General features: G+C 42.0%; 1 protein-coding gene across 1 annotated transcript in view; it reads left to right on the forward strand.

The window, feature by feature from the left end:
• LOC120559298 (plexin-A1-like) overlaps nt 1-18242 on the forward strand; it is a 296826-nt gene that overhangs the window by 170762 nt on the left and 107822 nt on the right. Inside the window, 1 exon segment of the mRNA XM_039800924.1 lies at nt 3206-3320. Coding sequence (XP_039656858.1) covers nt 3206-3320 — 115 coding nt within the window.

Consider the following 18242-nt stretch of genomic DNA (forward strand, 5'->3'; position numbering starts at 1 on the left):
TATGAAGAACCCTATCACTCTGTCACTCCAATACAGGCGGGTTAGGAGTTAACCCTCTAAAATCTAGAATAAACCAAGGACAGAGGGACAAAGACAGAACGCGGATTAGACCGAAATCCAATTTAAAGTCAGTCTTTCTGGCGCTAGGGTGGCATTGTGAGCTGAGCGATTGTCCTTCAGTTTGGAGGCCCCGGTTTTAAACCCCCGTGGTGGCTCATTACTGTGGTGCTTTTGCACTAGACTTGTCAGAGAGATCACTTGTCAGTCAAACAGTGAAGGTGGTATTGTGGTTTATTTTTCCTTTGAATTTACTGTTTAAAAAGACTTAAAAGGGTGTGAATGTCACACTCTGCCTACATGGCTGTATGGATTTAGACATTGTACAGCACAATAATGTGCTAAGCATAGCTATATTTTACTATAATGCTCAATGCTAACTTTCACTTAAAGGTGCACTACGAGTTCCTGCATGGTTTCAGCGCGATTTCATTTTTGTCTCAAATCGTAGGCATCTCTCCTTGATCCGCTAGCTGCCTGCCCCCTGAATCCGCTGCGAAAAAGCCCGGTCTCGGGAGACAACACAGGGGTCGTCAACGTCAAACAAACACTAGGGGCACAGGCTGTGCACCAAAATACAACAAACCAAGTTTGCAGCAGCTACTCTCAGATACAACTCACGCTACTCAATCAACTCTGCTCCCTGTCCCCCTCCCCTCCCCCCCCATTATGTGCATGCGCACTAACCCTCACCCCCTCCCCCAACCGTCTTGTCGGTGATTGGCTGGAACGTGGTTTCTTGCCGAGAGTTAAATACCACTCTAAGATTTTGTACGTATTAAACAATTAGGATATAACGTGTTAATCTGTGAGCTTTAGTGGGGCTAATAGGTGTATTTTGTTTTACCTTTTAACGGAGTCCAGCTAGCCGTCCCCCCTCTGCTTACAGTCTTTATGCTAAGCTAAGCTAACAGCCTGCTGGCTGTAGGTTCATACTTAGTGTACAGCCTTGTCAATGGTATCGGTCTTTTCATCGAACTCTCAGCAGGAAAATGGTAAACCTAGCAAAGACCGTTAGTAGAATGTAGCATTAGTTGCATAAGCACTACCGTGCAACATGGGCAAATAAATCTGGAGAGCGAGAACTGGGTGATGGATACATAGAAAGGACCCCACAGGTTCCCAGTCAGTTCCTCGGGTGGCTGCGAGTTGGCGAGCAGAGACTGTGGGTGTGTGGGGGTTGAGTTTTCGGGGGCCCGATTGAGTACAGTGACAGCGTATGGGAGCGAGGACTGACGTAACATGTAATTAGAACTCACTGTTGTCAAGCCAGTTAAGTGTAATTTAGTTCAGAAGTGGTGTAAGGACTAGAAAGCCAGGACTTGTTCTAGTTGAAAAGAGCATGTCAGGATTTTTTAAGTGTTATTCGACATCAACTTTATGTCAGACTTTGTAATTATTGTTTATTATTTAACGTGACACATTACTGGACATATTTCTGGGTGAATTTAGAATATGTGCCATTGCTAAGATTTAATAACCCCCCTTTTTTTTATCATGAAAACAAAGCTTTGCTGAATTGAATAACTATCGAGCAATTGTTGCTTTAACTTCTCTTATTAAATGTAGAGTAAAAACCTAAAGTAACCTTTGTGTTTTTGTACAAACTTCCTTTGCATTGCGTTTTTTTTTTTCTGGTAGCCATGATAGCCTTGTTTTTGGGTGGTAATCCATGTTTGAATGTGCATATATTCATTTTCCATCCTCAACTCTGAAGAAAAAGCCGAAAAAAAACAAGTGTTATATAAAAACAGGCTTATCTTGGTCTGCCAGCTTAGTTCACTGTAAGCCTCCAAGCATGGAGAATGAGAAGGGAGGAGTGGATCGCCGAGGATTCGCTCCTGCTCTCTCTCGGCTGCTTTCAGCGTCCGCCTTGGCCTCACTGACAGCTGGAATAAAGTCTTAATGCACGGGGCCACAGTTACATTCGTCTTCCAACATGATTTCTGGAGATTTGGCCGTAACCGTTTTGATGTCGTGCGAATGTTTGGATGCATGTCCAACCTCGGCCTGTCAACGTGTGGTACGTGTCCCGTCTCCCCCCCCCCCTCCTCCCTTGTTGAAGGTTTTCTTTTCATCTGTGTTTCCGCTCGTCCTGTATTTCACTTTGCAACAGCTCTCCCTAAGTATCCCGTACCTCATCTATGATGAATCCGGGTCATAGTAGCTGGGTTTCCATCAGTGTGGGATGGAATGACGAGCAAAAATTATGAGTAAGGAGATGTCAGTAGAATTCTATAATGTGCATCAACGTTTTTTCTTTTTTTTCTCTCTCTTTACTAAAATGTTCTCGATGATGTGTGTGTTTGTCTCCTAATGTTGCTACTCATTACGTTTCTTTTTAATCTGTGTTCTCAGATGAAAGCTTTAAATTTGGTTGACAGTATAGAATAATAATGTCCACGCAGATGGACGTTTTAGCTACACATGTGAGAAAGGGAGAATGAGATGGGAATGTTGCCCTTTATTTGTGTATTCAATAACTTAACCGCAAAATTGATTTCCAGATGTCATTTTTGTTTTTGAGGCCGACTAATCTCTATAAACAGATATCTGCAAATGAATGCAGAATTTGTAGGCAACGGAACAAGACGTTGCTATCGAAAGCGTTCTGGTTTCCGCTTGTAGCCAGTTTGTAGTCCGAGTAGCATTGACCAATCACGTTTGATCCCTTAGATTTTATTTTATTTTTTTATTCTGACCAAGATACATACTGAGGACGACATTTTACAACCAAAAAATAAACGGTAACACTTTACTTGAAGGTATCTACATGAGAGTAACATGACAGTGTCATGAACACATGACACTGTCATGACACATGAACCCTAACCCTAACTTGTCATGACAAAAACCGAATGACACTTAATGACAGAAGCGTTATGTCATAAACGTTTAGGACTTGTTTATAATGTTTATGACACGTTCATGACAGTGTCATGTCACTCTTATGTAGATACCTTCAAGTAAAGTGTAACCAAATAAACTTGTCAGCTCTTTCTTGTGGACAAACGCAGTTTCTAAATGAGCTCCGACCTGTAGTTCAGCATTTCTGTACTGCCTGAGTTAGCATGGATGGACGGCCATGGACAGGGTGGAGATTATATCTATTGGTGTTTGTAACTTTAACCCTTCTTTGTCGCTCCAGGTGCCTCTCCTGTGTCAATGGAAACTTCCCCTGTCACTGGTGCAAATACCGCCACATGTGCACGCAGGATGCCAGCGACTGCTCCTTCCAGGAGGGACGAGTCAACACCTCGGAGGTGAGGGCACACACAAAACATCCATGAGATGAGATCCAGATAAACATGCTCTCACGAACACTGACACGAAAAGATTCAGAAGGGCAGACATGCAAAGCAACACGTTAATACATTTACAAGTATTAATGCATGTGCACACACAAGTATGGTACTAATTCCAAAGATGCAGCTGGGACCTGTGCACCATTGTGTGTGTGTGCGTGTGTGTGTGTGTGTGTGTGTGTGTGTGTGTGTGTGTGTGTGTGTGTGTGCATGCACGTGCGTGTGCGTGTGTGAATAAGTGCTGCTATGAGTGGCCCAGCAGCAGCTGTTGTACTCCAAGCAGCTCTGGATTTATTCACTTATAAGCGAGTCGCGGTGAATGAGTATGCAAATGGCAGCGCGCGCTACCGTCCCAAATGTTATATTTGCATGAAAACCCTCATCTATCCATGAGCTGACTCGCTTTCACAGTCCCTCCGTCTTCGCCTAGGTCTCTAGTTCTCACTGTCTCTCGCATAAACACAGAAACGCACACTGACGAACACGAGTGAACTTCTGTGTCCTCAGAAAGTCGCGCTTAACACTCAAACACTTTCACTTCATCTTCGTCTCTATTTTAGGCAGTTTAAAAATCACCTAAATGCAACGCGATACAATTGACATTTTTTTCTTCGAGTTCTTTTGCTCCCAACTGTGCTGTAAGACGACACATCTTATTTTGTCAGAGTAACATTTTGTGTTGCATGGACACAAATTCAGCCTTTTTGTTTCTTTTTACTTCCTTCTCTCACTCTTTCACGTACTCCATCTTTCTTTGCAGAGAAGCTGAGATGTTGAAAGCATAGGACTTAGAGTCCTCAGTGTGTGGGGGGGAGGGGGGCGGGGGGGCATGAAGCAGGCGTGTCTATGAATATTTGCAAGTGTGTCAGCATGCGTAGGTTTATCAGTCTGTGAACTTGTTTTGGGTGTTGTCCATGTTTTCATCTTAAGCTGTGACACTCTGTGAGTGTGTGTTTTCTTCATCAAAGTGAACTGGAATATTTTGGGCGTCTAAAAATGTCTCGTTCAGCGCTCTGCCAACAAAGCTAGCCAGCTAGTGCTACTGTTAGCTGGTAACGTAAGGGAAAGTCTGCCAATTTCCAACCAGTTGTATGTACTGCCATACATTCAGATGAACAGCAGCAGTACCCGAAAGTCTGCGTTTACCCGCCAGTAAAACTCCGCTGGATGACTCGCGTCAGAAGGGTTTGAAAATGGTAACTTTTCCTCTTTAGCATTTGGTTAAGTGCAGCGTCATTAAAACCATACACAACACTGGCATGGACGCGTCATTTCCCCCAGCTCCGCCCTTGGTCACTTCTGGCTCAAAAATACAGAGACGGCGACGGCCAAAATGCAAACTCCCGGCTTCAAAACGTCAGTCTGCAAACCAATGGGTGACGTCACTGATGCTACGTCCATTATTTTTACAGCCTGTGGTTTTGACCTAAGACCCATGTGTGTGGGTGTCTATCAAATAAAAAAAAAAAAAAAAAAAAAAAAAAAAAAAAAAAAAATTATAAAAAAATTTTAAAAAAAAAAAAAAAAAGAAGACAAGGGAATGAGGTATATTTGCATTGTGATGTCTGTTAAAGTGTTCAAATCAGGCAGCAATTTTAGGGCATTGTGTGTGTTTTGTGTGTTGTGTGTGTGTGTGTGTGTGTGTGTGTGTGTTGTGTGTGTTGTCGTGTACACCAGGCTGACATGCATCCTTATCTTGTTTTGGAGAACCACACCAATTCAGCCTTTTGTTGTTTTTTATTTTATGTTCTTTCCTATTTTGTTTTCTCATGTCTTTTTGGTGCAGGCGTCGCCATGGTTACCAAGACACTTTGAACGTCAGGGGGGTTTTTGCTGCATTTTGATAGACACACACTAACATACCGGTGTCATCAGGACATCCTCACAGGGATTATTGTTATTAACACAGCGGAGAGTGAAGAGACAGCTACGGGCTCTTGTGTTGAAATGCGTGTGTTTTTCGATGCATCCTTAAGTTCTCCGTCATTGAATCGGTAGCATTTTGAGGCAATGCATATGCGCACATTTGAGCCAACAGGCGTAGTTTTGTCATCACACATTTATCTCCTCTAGCCTTGATTTTGTTCCAATTTGCCAGTTCGTAACCCCTGCTGTAAGCAATATTGCCCATCTCCGCTGCCTTAAAAAGTTTCCCCCTGTGTCATTAGCAGTAGGTTGCCAAAGTGATTGAATTCACACTACACTGGTTATCTTCCCAAAGGCATGTGTCACATTTCTTGAGGCTGACTTCACTTCATATCTGATAAAACTCATAGAATCTGTAAAACTCTGCCACAGGTACGTCACAAAAATCCATCCCGTGTGCAAACAGATAACAGCCAATGTATCGTTGTTGCCCTCTTGAAGTAAATGTAATTCTCTGATGTCACTTCCTGGTATGTAAATATATATAAATCAGCTGTGTTGTGACAGCAGATAAACCGAGAGGCACATTAGGGGCGACCAGGCAGAAAATTGCCGGAGAAAGAGTCGGAGAAACACTTGAGAAGGCCATCAACAGAAATATGTATAAACACAAACAATGACAGAAACAAACACCAGGATAAACAAACACGGAGAGAAACAAATTTGCTCTGCTCCAACGAATGCCAGCATTGGGCTGGTAGAGGCGGCTGGGCCAACGCTGACTTCATTCAGATTGAAGGAAATAGGACAAAATAAGACATTGCTAAAAAACAAACAAAAAAAAACAGAAAAGGTAATAGAAAAAGAGGTTTGTTTGCATTTATTTTCCTGTCTACTAGCTCGCCTGCTTATTCATTTATTCATTGATTGCAATTCGCTCGCTTGTTAATTAAGTCGTTTCATTCATCTTGCATGGGGTCGCTTTTCACCCAGAATATTTCATGTCCCACAAATGAATTAATGCCGTAACATGATTGACAGCAGAGACACAAAATGGCCGCCAAGTAACAGCCCCAGATGGGAGCTTTGACAGGAAGTGACTGATTTTTTTTTCTTTTTTTCTTTTTGTGTAACATCTCCATTCAGCAACAGTTTTGTCATTAGTCATGAGCTTTTGGTTATTGATAGTATCCTAATATTGCCTTCACATATTGAAAGTAACTATGAGAAGCACACATACTGATGCTGCAAAAGAAACTGGTAAACATCTGAAGGGCATCACAGCCAAGTAAATTGAATAACTGAGTTTGCACAGTGGAAGTCCTGATGCAGAGGGCTCTGGAAAACACAACAGCGTTGTCTGGCACACATTTTGCCTTAACACAATGCAATTTCATCTGGCAACCCACCAAAGCTGTCAAATTTGTGCAAGCACACATACCTGTTCATAACATGAATGACTTATTATGTACATTGTTTTGTTTTTTGTCTGATGCCAACGTTTTTGCAGTTATGAAAGAAAAAAAATACACGAGGGCATGGTTAGGGTCTCATGCATGATCCATCCACCATCCTGGTACTTTGTGCCTAGTTACATTTAATGAATGCCCCTCTCAGGATTGCCACAAAGACTATTGAGGTCTTGGATAGTGTCGATTTTGGATCAGTAGTTATTTATATTTATTTCTTCATGTTTTTTTTTTCGGAAAGTATAGCTTCGAGTGGGTATTTATTTAGGCCTGATGCATTCATTAAGACTGAGTGAAGTCATCTGAATCTGTCAAAAGGCGTGCTCATTATGAGCCAGCGCTTGTTCTGCATCAGCAGTTCTGAAACAGTTTATTTAACTATCAAGGCTCTGACCTTTTCAATATGTGAAACTGCAACTCACCAGCTCTGACTCAGTGTGATCTTTCTTTCTTTCTTTCTTTCTTTCTTTCTTCTCTCCTTCTTTCATATTTTCCTTCCTTTCACCTCTTTTTCTATTCTTAATTTCCTTCTTTCCCTATCTCCATACCTCCTTTCTTCCTTCCTACACTCCATCTTTCTTTCTTCATCTTCCTCTTTTCAGTCAGCCCACCCTCTTTCTTCCCTTTTGCCCCATTCCTCCCCTATCTCTGGTTTCTTCCCTTCTTTTCCCTTTCCACTCTCTCGCTCCCTCTTCCTAGAAGCCTGACCTCCTTACACTCAGTGAAATACAGTAGGTCCATGATGCATTGCTGCTGCACAGGGGGTCGAACCGGTGGCTTTGTAGCCTAGCCTCATTGATAATCATTAGCCGGCTGTGTTAGGCTCCAGATGAACAGAAGGTGAATATACTGTAGGTATGTGGATCGGTGTTTGCCTTTGTGCCGCTAATTAGAGGATGAATAACCGTGATGAGTGGGTCGGTTAGATCATACAGTATATATAAGTCACATCTTTCTGTCAAGTCAGCTCGCTGCTGCGGGAAACGCAGGCATGCAAGAATGTATGTTCGCACGTGCACACACACAGCCAGCCACACCCCCCCCCCACACAGAATCCCTGCTGAGAGCACGCCATGAACCTCGCCAGCCATCTCCATACGGGTTTCCCTTTTTTGATCTCTAACCAAATGAGCTCTTTCCCTCTTGTTCACCCACTCCCTCATTCCTTCAACAAGTCAATTAGCTGGAGCCAGACACCCTCTCTTTGTGTCTTTCAGCTTAAGGGTGTCAGAGTTACATCTGTCTAACCATTGTTGCTGGAGCACAGGCTGGTACACAGCTCCGAGTTGCCCAGCTCAGAGACTCCGGGGCTGGGGCTGGCACAGAGCAAGCTTCCCTTCTCCCTCTGGGTCTCTCTGGCTGGGGGAGCTGCCTGCCACTGATAGACTCAGCTGTGTGTGTGTGTGTGTGTGTGTGTGTTGAGTGTGTACGTGCGCTCACGTGTGTGTTAATTATTCAAAGTGTATTAAAGCTTAAAGATGCATCTCCAGATGCCCCTCTGATCGTTGGCGTGTTTAATTGAGAGAGACAGATGAGATGAGAAAAGAAAGGTGGAGCATCCACAATAAAACATAAGGGGAGGAGTGTGGCAGTGGCCTAGTTGTTAGAGAAGAAGCAAGCTTGCTAAAAGAACTAGGGGCCTCATTTATGAAACTATGTGCACACTGCACATAAAAAAAAATAGAAAAAATGCCTTCTGCTAAAAACAGTACACTTTCTATTATGCAGATTTTCCTTTAACACATAGCCAGCCTGTAATTTTGCAAACAGGTCTCACATCCGACCCCTTGACTTCCAATCAATGGTTAATTAATGTCATACATCTGAAACACACGGATGCTACCTCTGATAATGCCTCTGGGAGTTGTGTTGCAATTGCCCTATAGCACAAGTTTAGTAAACAGAATATACAGTAAATGGAAGAGTTAGCTCGAGACTACAGCTTACAGTGTTATTAACTGTTTTCTCACTCCAGAGGAAGGTCAGAGGTCACGATAAGATGCCTCTAATTAAGTTTGTTTCAGAGAGCTAATATTAATTGTCTCATTATTCTGGAAAGATGGCGGATTGGACCGTGCATTTGTCCAAATTGCTCAAGGCCAATTTGTCAACAAGCTTTATGAAATTAGGATTGATTGAACGTGCTGTTTTAGCTGGCATACTTAAATAAGGCTTGGGAAAAGAAAAAAGAAAAATGTTTTAAAAAGTGGGACAGTTGAGATATTAGGAGATGGAAGAGATATGAGATAGACAAAGGAAAAAGAAAAGTGAGGAAAAGAAGCAGGCTGGTTAAGTGAGAAAAATGAAGGATAAGAGAAAGGCATCAGAGATGGAGGGAGCAGCATTAACCGAAGGAGAGGAAAGAGCGAGCGAGTTGATGAAAGGAAGGAGATAAAAAGGATACTTGAGGGTCATGACACTACTTGTGCCTCATGTCTCCTCAGCTTCTACTTAATAATTCCATGTCATTTACTTAGTGCTCTCTGCCCTACTTTCTTCTTTCCTGGAAGCTCGGCTGCTAAGAGCCATTTAATTGCATCATGTGTTTGTCTTACCGTCACAGAACTTACTCTGCAGAACACAAATAGGAAATATTCAAATGTCACTGATGATTAAGTCACAGAGGATTCTGTGCCCCTTTTCATTTACATTCTTGTTCATTTCTTTATTTCTAGCTTGTATTCATGGCTTCTGTCATCGCTACTTGCTACACTCAGCAGGGCAGATTTAATATTTTTGTGTAATAAACTGTTCCTGATGAATGTATCAAAATATTAAGAGAGAACAGTCTATTAGGACTTGTATCTCTCACGTGTTTTGCAATCCAAATGACACATTCCCGTGTTTGTTTCTCTTCTGACCCCACTTATCCCTCCTGCTAATAAACTTGACTCCACTGTTCCTCTGAAGGCACATAAGTAATCATATGTGGCAAATTAGTTTGAAAAGAATTTTGATGGTGCTCACTGTCATAGTGGATACATGTAATGGCCATCCAACTGTTGAGTGGTGTACTGAGGCAGAGGGACAGGGGAATTATCTAAGTATCAATGCTCTTCAGTGCATTGTTCTCAGCTTACAGGCTGTATCAACCATATGCAAATCAAAGGATGAGCTCCATTTCCCTTTTTATTATTATAGCCCAAAAGTGTAGGGAGAAGGTTGTGGTGGTTGACTATATTGCATTTACAGTTTTTACAGTTTGACTTCTTTTTTGTTTAAAAGGGGGAATGCACAAATATTACTCCATAGATATTACATGAAGTTAAATTAACAAGGAGCTTATGAATATAGAAACCACTTTTTTGGGAGCTTGACACGAGGGATTAAAAGTCAGGCTATCTGAGCCTCTACTGGTTCAATCTTTTTTTTTTAAATCTATCTTGTATGAGTCCCCCAACTTGGGGGGTTCGGATGGTCCGGTGAATGAAAGAACAACACACAGCACAGCAACACAATCTCTTTTTTTTTCTTTTTGACCTTCTCAGCTCCACCTTTCCCTTTTTTTTTGGGGCTTTCCATCATTAGACTCACACACTGTCTGTTAACGTTACCGATAGACTTCCAAACGTGACGAGGAAAAAAAAAAGAGGTGTTCGATGGCTTTACGTCATAGGCCGACCAGGGCTATGCCATTTTTCTGAAAATCCTAGACATGTTTGTGACCGTTAGTGCTTTCTGATTAGCCTGTGTTTGTATTGAAAAAAGAGGCTGCCGTACGGGTTGAGCAGAGGCTGCACAGTTTTACCGGCCGGGCAGTGGCCGCACACCAGGCCGCCGGATGGTGTTGCTAAGAACTTGCAATGTATAACTATTATCAGACCGGCCCTCTCGGCCTCAAAACACTACCGGCCCACCGGGAAAAGTCCAGACTCTCCCAATTGTCACTCCGCCTCTGCTCTTTACCGGTGACGGGGTTATCCGTCCGTACATCCCATTCTCATGAATGCATATCTCAGGAACACCTTAAGGGAAGTTCTTAACATTTGGCACAAAAAAACTAAACGTTTTGTATCAACTTCACTGTGACAGTGTTCTGCAAAATCACTTTTCTGACCCTTATTCAACACCATAACTCAGATACATAAGGGGAGACATTTGGTTGGATGCTAAATTGGTGACACTAGTTAAAACTTTAGATGTTGGATAGATTGTATGTGCAGCAAGGTTGAAGATGTATCTGAACATCCATGTTTTGCCAAAAAACCCATCATACGTAATTCCTCTTTTTTAAATTGCTTCAAAGCCTTCACTAGATATATTATTGCAGTCTAGACGGACATGGATGTAACCTGCATCTTGATTGGTTGGAGGAGGCGTATAACCGCTAGGCAGTAAATTGTTTGACACTGGTGTCAATATGATACCTGCCTTTCAGTACCAATACTTTAAAACAAAGATGTTGCCAAGAATTTTGCCAAAAAGAAATAGTGACCTAAATACTGGAAATGTCTGAATAAAGAATATGTAAAGACCTGACAAAGCATTCGGATTTGATTACACAATGCTATGGACACATTTCAGTTCCGGTTCCATACCTAGCCCTGTGTTTATATTGGTTTCACCTTTGACAGATCCAACAAACCAGAGCAAACTGTCTTAAAGGCACTCAAATTCAACCAGTTTAAAGCGTAATCATTGTGACTGCATCATTCAGGCAACATTTAATCTGATACAGCATGTCAAAGAATACAGGCTGTTGTATACTGTACAGATTGTAAAGCCCTTTGAAGGAGATGTGTGATTCATGGACTCTATGAATCAAATTGACTTGACTTGTCAAAGTTGAGTCATTTTCGATTGTGTGATTCAGATAATACAGGTGAAGAAATGGAGCACGGCCATCGTTCTAAACCAGATGTAAGCCTGTTTTGTTCCATTAATCTTTATTCAAGTGCAAAAAGTGCAAGGGAGCAGCAGCCATTTTGTAGATTCCACATATTCCACATGTTGAGGTACTGTACTTTGGTTCCATTTTCCGTCTTCCTAGTTTGACTTTGTTGTTAGTAAAGTTCAGTAGCAGTGTAAATTCCTTTTGAGTTTGTGACAGTCTATTCCCCTTGAGATGTGATGAGAAAAAGGTAATGAGTTGCTTTGATTAAAAAGGATGTGGGTAGTACAACCAAGTTTTTGAAAAGTAGGTAAAATTGGCGAACTGCTCTGTGACTTCTGATTAAGCTGTAATGAAGTCAAGGCATTGTTTATGTTCATGCATTTAAGTGTCAGAATCTCAGTTCATAACAGCGTGAACTTTTTTCTGTGTTTTATCTTTACCACATCACCCGCCTCGCTCCATATCCCCTATAGGAAAGGGCTGGGAAGAGTGGGTGGACACTTCAAAAGGCTTCTAACACAGTTCAAAGTGCCTTTTATTAAAACACAAGAGCTCCTAGTCTAGTGCGATGGGATGCCTGCCCTTCTTCCACCTGAGACTACGACTGAGGAACTCGGGTCATTTGTGCAAAATAGATGAAAAGTCTTCCTGTTGAAATGAAGCATAGGGGATGAGTCACGAATCCAGAATAAAACATGAAACAGGTTCTCGCAAAGAGAAGCGATCGCTTTCAAAAGTTTTTGGCCCCAGTGAATTTGCATACTAGATATTGCAATATCTTTTGTTGTGTGTTGCTTAGACTTTTTCCGACCTAGGACCTTCGAGACCAAGAAACTCATTCTTTTTGTCTCAAGACTAATGGAGGAAATAAACCCAAATAAATGAAGGCAGATGATAGCGAAGTGAGTACATGTACCATGGGCTTTTACACTGACATTGAAAGGTTGGCTGATTCTTAGGTGGGTCACAGAAATCTCTTATTATTCACTGGATCAGGGTCTAAACTGGGTTGTGATCCTGTTTTTGGTTCCCACATGACAAGGAGCACTGTGTCATTTTCCCGCTCACAAGATGAAATTCATCACATTTTGATCCTGCGGGCTGAAAAGAAAAGAGAACACGGGGCCGTATTTAGTGAGGCCATCCTAAAGATCCTCTTGTTATCTGTCATTTATCTTCTGTCACCCTCAGAAATACACACACACACACACACAAACACATTGTGTACTTTATCGATCCACTAGCTGATGCTTATCGGCTACATCCTCCTCTTTGACCATCCAGACCTGATAGCATCCAGATAGTTACACAATCACACTCGGGCATCAGAGATACCACACAGGGCAATGCTATTCTAATGGAGACATGTGGGATGAAGAGCTCTGTAGAGTCAACAGAGAGGAGGGATCTTTCCATTAGGCACTCTATCTTTTTCGTTGCTTGATTGCTTACTACAAAGTTGAACTGTTGGACAAATGCAGACATGGCTCAAATAGCATTAGAAAATGTAGATTTTGTTATTTGCATTTCCCCTGTTTCATGTGGCAGGTGGTTGGGTTTTGTCAAGCCCTGATCCATCATACTACAGATCGTGATTCTGGACCATAGCGTTGTTTTCAGACCAAGGGCTGATCCATAGACTGAAAAAGTAAAGGCAAAACATCTTGATCGCCCCCTGGTGGCTGACTGCAGTAAAGGTCGAAAATCCCCGCCCCCTTCCACGTAAGTGGAGGGGACATGGGCCAAACTAAAATATCAAAGTACACGTCAAATCATTTTTACCCAAAGATGGTTTCTGTCATTTCAGGTAGTTCTCATCACACTCATGCCTGTTCAAGTGTTCATTTTGCTGATAAATGATCAATTATTTCATGCTATAAAAACGGGGCGCAACGTCATGATTGACAGCTGTGATTGGTTGCTTGGGTGTATGGGCGGGACTTCGATATCACCCGATCACTACTAGGCAGACTCCTGGCTCAAAATTACAAGATGGCAGCGCCCGCATCTGGGATATTTTGGCTTCACTTTTGTACATTGGGAGGAAGTGGAGACGCGTCGTCCATCTTTATATACAGTCTATGTTTCAGACGCATCAGGCAGCTGTTTTCAGCGGACAACTAGTCTCACTTTGCCGGACCATCCACACGGGAACCCCCAGAAAGAAAGGAAAAAAAAAAAAATAAAAAAATAAAATAAAAACAAAAAAAAAAAAAAAAAAAACTCATACTAACCACCCCCCAACCACAAAAAAAAAAAAAAAAAAAAAAAAAAAAAAAAAAAAAAAAAAAAAAAAAAAAAAAAAAAAACTTACACACTACGCAGAAAAAAAAACCAACAAATAAACAAACTTCTCCACCGCACAAAAAAACCAAAAAAAAAAAAAAAAAAAAAAAAAACCAACAAAAAAAAAAAAAACATAAAAAACAAAAAAAAAAAAAAAAAAAAAAAAAAATAAAAAAAACTAAACACCCAACAAATAGCAGCTGCAGGGAGTGAATATTGGACTATTTGACCACTCCAGATGAATGATAATGTTGCTTTACAATTCCTGAATTGAACTTAAAATACATGTTTTGGTGGTGGGAGGCAACATTGGGAGAGCATGCAACAACTCCATACAGTAAGGCCTTCCCTGTGAAGAATCATCCAGTGCACAGGAAGACATATGCTTTTAATGTTTGTGGTTTGTTTGGAATAACAGAACAAGAAGTTAGAATAACTGTATGATGGCCACAATATCTGAACAACTGAAAGAGCATCACCCTCAAAACGCCAACTCAGAGCTACCACCATATTTAATCAGTATCTGGACAAGCGAGTATTTTATTCAATTAGCCTTGGTCATAGGGCAGAAAAAAAACCAAGGGGTCCTACATCGCTGACAGAGGAAGGAACAGCACGACACATACTAATGTACATACTAAACCTGTCTGCGATCAGAACACAATCCACATATCCAACATCATTAATTTGCAGCAGCAAGGCCCACAAGAGTATCGTAGCGCAACCCGGCTGCCGTGCTGATGGATATCAGTTTGTTTGACATATCTTCTTAAGTTTTTTTTTTTACATAAAGAGATCTACAGCAGTCAGTGCATAGGCAGCCACTAGGGAGGGTGTCTTATTGTACAGTGTGTGCTTTGGGTGCGAAGGAAAAAGCTCGAGTTTGTGATGTATAGGTTGATAAAGCTCCTCTCCGTTTGGACCTGTCTTCGTTTTTTATGGGGTTATACGAGACAGACACTGAGAGATAAAGAAAACGGTTGTTGTTGAAGAGTGATAGAAATAGAGAGAAAATATTTGAGGAGATCTATATAGATACAGCCTTATGACCTGTCTGTGTGTTGATTGAATGAGGAGATCTATTGGGATTACTGGCATGGCCCATTGCACGTTATTGTGGCCTCCTCTGTGTGTGTGTGTGTGTGTGTGTGTGTGTGTGTGTGTGTGTGTGTGTGTGTGTGTGTGTGTGTGTGTGTGTGTGTGTGTGTGAGAATGTGTGTGTTACTTTCGGTTAGATTTATTCTCTAAGGGTATAACTATATTAGCGTCTAAAACCGAGACATTGCTCAACAGATGACTCTTCCTATTTCTCTCCTGGGAGATGTGGTCATCATATCAGGTCCTTTTCTTTTTGTGTGTGTGTGTGTGTGTGTGTGTGTGTGTGTGTGTGTGTGTGTGTGTGTGTGTGTGTGTGTGTGTGTGTGTGTGTGTGTGTGTGTGTGTGTGTGTTACGGCAGTGGTCGATGGGGTCTTGCCCCCTCCTTTCTGAAATGGTTCATTGGACTGTAACGCTAATCCGTGGGGACCCTCTACACTATGGTGACCCCCCTGACACTCGCACACATAGACAAACACACACACACAATCCCTCATCCATCATACTCAGAGTCTGTCATCGCCTCGGTGGGGTGGCCTCATGGGTGACAGTTTTTTAGCCAATCAGGGCTATCGTCTCATCTCTTACATCACCGTAGATGTAATGTCTCCATCCTAACAAAGTAATTAGAAGTAAGGGAAAAGAAAGTAAACAGATACCACGATGACTTTAGGTGTGTCAGAGCTACATAGAAGTTAAGTAAATGTCATAATTTGTTATGTTTTTTTTCTTTCATGAACAGTGTTGTCAAAGCATCGGTATAATTAAACTTCATAAACATTCACTCCTGCCTCCACGTCATCTCTCTAGCCTCTTGTTTGTTTTGACGGCCTGCTCAAAGTCTTCTACCCGGATTACATACACCGTTCCAGCAGCCAACGAAGGATGAGAAGGATGTGAGGAAAAGTAGGGTATGGCGGAGAGGAAAAGCGAATATGAAACTGCGGTAGAGAGTAAATTGGAAAATGACTATAACTTTCATATGATCATGACCGTTTTTTTTTTAATATCAACCAGCGCCTAAAAACGGGCCTAGGGACCCTGATAGAGACCTAGGTCTTACCTTCCCACCTTTGATCACAGTGTCTGTGTATTTGGCCCCAAGGCTACTTTAAAACATCCAACATGCCTAAGACTGCCCTAGTTTACTGCACAGAGCCAGGGGGCAAGATTAAGCTTTTGATCGGCGTGTGCGTAGCAGTTGGTGTGTTGTTTATGTGTTTGATTTGTGTATATTATGTGCATTTTGGGTATGTCTATCTATATGTAACATTGTGTGTGTGTGTGTGTGTGTGTGTGTGTGTGTGTGTGTGTGTGCGTGTATTGCTTCTCTGGGAAATAGTTTTGATATATATATAGGCGGCGTGTATGACTCCCATGTTGCAGAGCTCCACCCCTGCCTCGCTCTGTTGGGAACTTGACCTCCTCGACTCTCATCCCCCACTTTAATAAATGAGTGTATGGCTCCCAAGATTCCGCCTCTTCTCCTCCCCTCCTTCCTTCTCGCTTCACCTCTCCACGCCCTTTCTTATCCGATGGTTTATCTCTGCTCATCTTCTGCATCACTGTTCATCCCTGCTGCACTAAATTTATATCTCAACAAGGTTTTTTTTTTTTTTTTGTAGATATTGTGTGCTGGTAGTTACACTGAGAAATTTCCGGTGGCCATAACTGGGAAGCACGCATATCAATCTAAAGAAAGTTATGGTAACACTTTACTTGAAGGTATCTACATAAGAGTGACATGACACCGTCATGTCACTCTTATGTTTATGACTTGTTTATGTTTATGACACGTTCATGACAGTGTCATGTCACTCTTATGTAGATACCATCAAGTGAAGTGTAACCAAAGTTGTTTTTGGGAAAGAGGATGCCACGCAGTTAATGAAACTCTTGCCCCTGAATAAAATAAAGGCGACAATGAGAGAGAGAGAAAAGATAAAGAGAATCTTAAAACGATCAAGTGTGAGTGAGAGGAAGAAAGAAAAATAGAGGAGGGAAAGCGAGGGATTAGAGGAGTCCCCCAGGTAAAGAGATTGTTGTGTGTCTCATTGTTGGAAACGGCTCCGCTATCTGATGCAGACTCAGCTCTGACACCTGTCAGCACTCCTAATGAAACCGCTCCCACAATCCTCTGCTCCCAGATCTTTTGTTCACTCCCTCCCTCTGTGTGTGTGTGTTACACACTCTTTTCCCTTTATGTGTTTGCACGATTGTGAGTCTTTGTACTGTATATGTGGGGAATGCCTTTGTATGTGTGTTGCTGCGTGTCGTGCGTATTATCATGTTCCTCATAGGAATGTGACGCTGGGCTTTTTATCTTGACTGTGATGCATCAGTAATAAGGAACATATCTTAGGTGTGTGTATGTGTGTGTGTGTGTGTGTGTGTGTGTGTGTGTGTGTGTGTGTGTGTGTGTGTGTGTGTGTGTGTGTGTGTGTATGTGTGTATTGCAATAGGGACCAGAATTTGCAGCAGAGGCACATATGTGAAGTGGTCTCTGTGTGTGTGTGTGTGTGTGTGTGTGTGTGTGTGTGTGTGTGTGTGTGTGTGTGTGTGTGTGTGTGTGTGTGTGTGTGTGTGTGCGCGCGTGCGTGTGGCAGCCAGACAGGATTTCCATGCCACAATTGGAGCAGATGCTTGAGCCCAGTCCCTCCAACATTAACAATGACTGCTACTTCAGACTAGACTCTCAACTATCTAGTCAGACAGAGTATCTAGTCACACACACACACACACACACACACACACACACACACACACACACACACACACACACACACACACTCTCTGTACCTTTTTCCCAATCTGCTTCACTGGGCTTACTAGCATTGTTTTGATCTCTTCTCTGTCTCCTTTTCCTCAGTTCTTTCCTCCTCCTCTTCTATCTCTCTTACTACCACACAGCCATGTTCATATCGTGTTAGATTCTCCGTAAATATGAGCAGCCAACTGGGATAAAACCTGGTGCTGTTACCCAGCCTGCTACTGATAATTATAATAAGTCGCAGCTTTCACATTACCCAACTGTGGTCATAAAGTGGACCCAGAACATTCTCAAAAATGGCAATCAATATTTGTTGTAATTAATTTATGTATAGTTTTATGCATTGATGTTTTCTCTTATTTTGGCCACTTTTGGGACAGCAGAACAAATTGAAAACCACAACACTGACAGATTATCACCTAATTAGCGCCTTCCCTCATTTGGGGACCAGCCAGCATACAGAGGTTTTATCAGAGCTTTTTTTGCTGAAAACATCAAACTGCTGCAGCTAGAGATAAGGTTGACGAGAGTAGAGTTTGCAGGCATTAAAACCAAAACA

This window comes from Perca fluviatilis, chromosome 5 (genome assembly GCF_010015445.1).
Source record: "Perca fluviatilis chromosome 5, GENO_Pfluv_1.0, whole genome shotgun sequence".
NCBI classification, from domain to species: domain Eukaryota; kingdom Metazoa; phylum Chordata; class Actinopteri; order Perciformes; family Percidae; genus Perca; species Perca fluviatilis.